Source organism: Echinops telfairi, unplaced genomic scaffold (genome assembly GCF_000313985.2).
Source record: "Echinops telfairi isolate 266 unplaced genomic scaffold, ASM31398v2 ScPeMD7_7466;HRSCAF=8504, whole genome shotgun sequence".
Lineage (NCBI taxonomy): Eukaryota > Metazoa > Chordata > Mammalia > Afrosoricida > Tenrecidae > Echinops > Echinops telfairi.
In genome coordinates this window covers 1,438,078-1,443,907 of record NW_022111366.1, presented here as the reverse complement: position 1 = coordinate 1,443,907, position 5,830 = coordinate 1,438,078, and the positions used below count along the sequence as shown (strand labels likewise).

General features: G+C 45.8%; 1 protein-coding gene across 1 annotated transcript in view; it reads left to right on the top strand.

The window, feature by feature from the left end:
- The window catches only part of CHD1L (chromodomain helicase DNA binding protein 1 like), a 50,452-nt gene that overhangs the window by 15,264 nt on the left and 29,358 nt on the right, over nucleotides 1-5,830 (top strand). Inside the window, exons 8-10 of the mRNA XM_045283710.1 lie at nucleotides 855-1,039; nucleotides 2,755-2,828; nucleotides 4,192-4,302. Coding sequence (XP_045139645.1) covers nucleotides 855-1,039; nucleotides 2,755-2,828; nucleotides 4,192-4,302 — 370 coding nt within the window. The remainder of the gene's footprint in view (nucleotides 1-854; nucleotides 1,040-2,754; nucleotides 2,829-4,191; nucleotides 4,303-5,830) is intronic.

The following is a 5,830-nucleotide window of genomic DNA, read 5'->3' as shown; positions in this document are numbered from 1 at the left end:
GTCCTGGATTCCCTGTGTTTCCAGTTCATATCTGTACCAGTGTACATCCTCTGGTCTAGCCAGATTTGTAAGGAAGAATTGGGATCGTGATAGTGGGGGGTGGGGAGGGCAGGATTTCGGAGCTAGAGGAAAGTAGTATGTTTCATTGTTGCTACACTGCACCCTGACTGCCTGGCCTCGTCCCAGAGATCCTTCCATAAGGGGATGTCCAATTGCCTACAGATGGGCTTTGGGTCTCCACCCCACATTCCCCCTCATTCACAATGATAGGATTTTTTGTTCTGATATGCCTGATAGCTGATTCCTGATCCCTTTGACACCTCGTGATCACATAGGCTTGTGTGTTTCTTCCATGTGGGCTTTGTTGCTTCTGAGCTAGACGGCAGCTTGTTTACCTTCAAGCCTTTAAGTTTTAAAGACATTGATAATTTTGATGTGTTAAGGTTAGTTGTTTTGTGATGGGGGGTTTGCTGCAGTCATTTTAAGTGAATCTCTGCTAGATAGTACTATGAACTGTTTTATAATATCATAGTCTCTTTTTCTGATAGGTGCCTACTTAGGGGAAGGGAGGCTGGGAACAGGTAGATTTTGTAAGGTTACCCTGTCACTCCTCACCTGGAGAATCACTGGTTTATACATGTGAGTCTGTTTCTTAATTCGATTTTTAGAACGAGAGCCTCAAGGTTTCGATTTGGGGTCTCTGACTGTTAGCATCTCCCTGTTTCCTGAAGATTGGGCTTGGTCCTTGGGAAGACTGAATTTCTTAGGCATCTTGGATGTGCTAGGATCAGTGATTGGTGTTGAGCATCACTAACTTCATCATGCAACAACAGATATTGTGAAATGCCTCAAAGGGAGAGGAAACTCAGATCAGCTTCTGTACACAGGGACTCTGCCTTGGCCCCAGGGCCGTGTCACTGGAGAAGGGCCCTTCTTTTTTAGGGGTGGAGCCAGAGCCTTTTGCAATCGGAGACCACCTGATTGAGGCCAGTGGGAAACTTCACCTGTTGGATAAGCTGCTGGCATTCCTGTACTCCAGGTAGGTTCACGTGTTCTGCTCTGAGATGGTGGCTGTTCAGTGCTTCATAAAGAGGGACTCACTGATTTCTTGGGACTTGCAATTTCTCGTTTTCCAAGACCTCGGTTCAAGGTGACCTCCTGTCTAACTTCACTCCAGCTCTAGTTATCCTTGATTGAAGTCTTCCAATGCTTAGGATCTCAGTTCAGCACTGGGCAATGCCTGCTTTGATCTTCTGTATTCTAATGGATTTATGCTAACCTTATTGTTCCAACCCTATATTTGGCTCTGCAAGGACAGAGGCACAGTGAGCATTTCTTTTATAATTGCTTATATGTGTAACATTGGCAAATCATAATGTTCATTTTTATTAGCCTGTAGGGTGTGGAATTAATTCAGGATGAGCTTACCCAGAAATCGGAGTTGGAGCCTCTCAAGGTTTGTTTGGTGTTAGCTGCCTGGTGCCCAGTCTAGACCTAATGCTCCTAGACCCTAGAGGGGCGGCTAGGACTTCAAAATTGCCCCATTGTGACAGTAGTCCCAGGTACTACCTGACCAAACCAAAACATGAAATTTGACAAAACCTACTAACTTTAAGCATGCACAAGTTAAATCAGTGTATCAGAGCTCTTAAGTCTGTAACACCTGTGTCAGTTGGAGAAGGATCCATAACTGTCTTCTGTGCAACTTTTTCATCTCACAGGTGGTGAAACAAGCCCAGTGGCTATGTGATTAATGCCAGGTCACAAATGGCTAAAGTGTGATTAGAATACAGGTCCTTTCACTTTAAGTGGGCTTTCTGCCCCATTTGGGACTAGACGCTGAACGAATTCTTCGTTAAATCAGAGTTCCTAATGAGAATATTGTTCTGACAGCTCCTGCTTCTGTCTTTACATAAAATAATAGCTGGTCTTATGGGGCTTTACGCTTAGCATAGGAACCCTGGTGGCACAAGATGTTGAGCATCCCACTGTCAACCTACAGGTCAGCAGTTGGAACCCACCGGCTGCACTATAGCAGAAAGATAGGCAGTTTGCTTCCATAAATGTCTACAGCCTTGAAAACCAGTGGGAGAAGTTCTTTGACTTATAGGGTTGCTCTGAGTAGGAGTCAGCTGGATGGCTGTGAGTTCGGGCTAAGGCTTGGGTTGTCCTGACTTCACCTGTCACTCTGCCTCCCCTGTCTGCACCGGGGTTCTCCTGAGTTAATGGGGACCGAGGCCACCTGTGCCCTGCTTCTCCAGAGCGAGTCTTCTCAGACTTTTCAGCCCATGTAGGGATGCTGTACCTCCAAGTGAAAAATAGCTCTAGGAAGCTGACCAGCATTCTCTTTGTTCTTTATGCATTTGAATTTTTCCTTTTACTCTTGACATCTGTTCATCCATTGAGTGAATTGACATTCCCCAAAGAGGCTCCTTGGACATGCTGGGTTCTTTCACCCCTTGCCTGGCACACTGATACCCACCCACCCCCCACCACCCCCCTTACCCGGGGCTGTCCCCATTCCTCGCCTGAGGGCTCCTGCTCTGAGGGATTATGGCAACAGGTGGGGCTCGGCTCTTGTAAAAATATTGAGATTTGCTTAAAAAGTCTCTGTAAACGGTGATGATGTTTATATAATTTCTGCTTTAGTTTTTCATTTATTTGTAATCGTGTATTCCACGGTAGGTTTTGCATAAAGGGAACCCTCTTTCAATAAGACTTGAACAGGCAATCTTTTCCTCTTTTTCTTGCCAGGGGCCATCGAGTTTTGCTTTTCTCCCAAATGACCCAGATGTTGGACATTCTCCAGGACTACATGGATTACAGAGGTGACACTCTTGAGCCGCTACATTGTTAAAAACCGTCTTTAGATTTTACAGGCCCCAGAGATTGATGAACAGTGATCCAGAGTGGGGGAATGTGTCGGAGGTATTTAGTGCCGCTGTGACACAGGTACTAGGACGGATGGCTTTTAACAAACCAATTTAGTCGCTCACAATTTAGCAGGCTACCAGTCCAGATTTAGGGACTGGCACCAGGAGGTGGTTTTCTTTCTCTCTTTTGGCCCTGAGGGAAGATCCTTGTTATCAATCTTCCCAAGGGTGTAGGAGATTCTGAGTGCAGGGACCCCAGGTCCAAAGACACATTCCAATCCTGGCTCCACCATTTTCTCACCTATTTTTCTCTCATGAAGATATAAGAGGTGTGCCGCACAGCACACTTAGGGCATTGACCTGAGCAAGGATGTTGCATTCACCCAATTTTCTTATACCCGATCACATCATAGTGCACGATTAACCTCATTACCTAACTGCCAGATCACATTACATAATGCCATCGAGAATCATGATCCAGCCAAATGGACTTATGTTTGGGGGATACACAGTTCAATCCGTGGCAGAATATTACAGAGGGTAGTAGTAAAGGAGCATGCTTGAAAAGCAGCGTTTGAGCTCTTATTCCAAATGAGTAGCAAATACTAATGTTGAAATTATAGAGATCCCCCATACTGTCGAGGGGAAAGTTTGGGATGATATTCCACATATAGACAATAGGGTTATTGCCTGACGACCCCGTTACTTGTTTAAGGAATTGTATGTGGCATGATAGGAGAAAACTTGAACGTTGGTTGAGTGTGAGGACAGTGGTAAAGCGCTGTCACCTTAACAGACTAGTCCAGAGTTAGTCTCCGATTCTCTTGACTGGTGGCTCTGGCTCCAGTGGGCACTTGTAGGAAATACCTGCTGGCCCTCTGAGGAATTCGGTACTCACAAACTACTCACAGTCATAGCGTACACTGCCCCTTCCTGACCAGGGTCCACGGCGAGCCCTAAAGCTTCACTGAAAGGCAGATACTGGCCCTTCAGGCAGGCTCAGTCACCTTGAGTCCTCATTATATGAATGAGGACTCTTCTCACCAGAAGTGGGAATTAATAGCGCCCTGTGGCCACTCAGTTTTGCTTGGAATAGTTAAGACTGAATATTAACTCCGTGAGTGCAAGGTATATTAACTACATGTATTTTTAAATACCCAGAGGAGTATATTATGGGGAGAGCTTGTTACGGAATAACGTAGCTCCTAATTTAGACTTTTCTCCATGGTATTTGCTTAATGTCAGAGTGTACCTATATGTGGGAAAGAACAGAGCTCACGGAAGGTTTAAGATTTCTGTTCCTTTCCTCTGTTTCCAGGCTACAGCTATGAGCGTGTGGACGGTTCCGTGAGAGGAGAAGAGAGACACCTTGCCATTAAGAACTTTGGACAGCAGCCCATTTTTATTTTTCTCCTGAGTACCAGGGCAGGTAGGCCATGAGCGCCTTCATGAATGCCAGCAAAAATGGGTGCTTCCGTCCTTTAAATCCCAACCCCTGATTCCTTTTTCCTTAGTCCTTTGAAAGGGGAAGTCATTGCTGAAAAGTTTCAGGAAAGCAAAGCTGGGACAACTGAAAGAAGTTTGCCAGGGTTCTAGACTTCTGTCAGGGTGCTCCCTTCCATAGAACCTGAGGCAGCGTGTCACCAAGAGTCAGGCTGGAGCTTGGCAAGTCATTCCAGTGTGCTTTGACCACTGCCTGTGGGATTATCACGAAGGAGTTCTGTAATTCTGTGGGAAGCTGTAGCCACTTGCGCTGGAGACAGCTCTGAATTTGAGAAATGAGATGCTCACCTGTTGGTTGCCCTTCCTCCAAGAGGTACTTATGGTGTAAGCTTAATGAGTAAATAGTGGTATAAATGCTTAGCGAGAATCTGGATTTTAAAGAAATATGTTGATGAAACTGCCAGCTCTAGGATTATTTATGATGTGATCTCTATAAGTCGAGTCATGAATATCATATACGGCATTTGTAATGCTGTAAGGGTTATAGAGCACATTCACACACTATTAAATTCTATGAAGCCGGTTCTGGGCGGTGGAATTTTTCTCTTTAACTGCATGTCCTGGAGTGAGAATGAAATTAATTTGAGCTCACAGGATCATCATCTCGCGAAAAACTGGAAGATCAGCGCCAGTGCACCTTCTGTGAGAGGACGGTGGCTCCATTATGTTTTCTGACTTGGTCTTCTTCATACTCAAGGCACAGCATCATGTTTAAAAGGGAGGAAATTTTCAGGAAAGAGATGCCTGCTTTCAGGCTGAGCCCCCAACAGAGTACATCTTTTGGAACTGGAGCAGACCTGGACATTAGTTTTGTTTAAATACTAACTCATGCTTGTTACCCTGTTTTTGCGATAATTTCCCAGCATTTCATGTATTTAATAGGCTTCCCTCCATCTTTCGAATATTTCTGTGATTGAATCATGCTGCCACCAGGTGGCAGTGGTGGCTCATGAATATGTCACAAACAAATTGCATGTAGTTTATTTATAAAAATATGCCCCTACCAGACTTGAACCCGGTGCTCCAAGACGTGAATGCAACATATCAGCATGAAGCAGGGAACCGATAGAGAGGTCTGAGGGGTGGCCCCAATCCCAACTACATGGACAGTCCCTCCTCCCCCCCATAAGAATTCACTTCAGAGGACAGCACTGAAGCTCAGCTCAGGGAGAGGGACATGTCTGATGAGAGCACACAGGAGAAATGAAGAGGGAGGGAGAGAGAGTGGAGCACGTCCTGGCCCACCGAGCCCTGAGGATGATATTCCTGCTCAGAGCAGCCAATGCACAGAAAAGACCATAGCCGGCCCCACTATGACACAGGACATCCCTCACTGACCGATGGCCCTACAGGGGACAACACTGGAGACACTGTGGGAATTGTGCCCAATCTGACCCCACCACACCGAGTCAAAACATTAAGGATGTGCAACAGAGCAGCAAGGGGAACAGAGC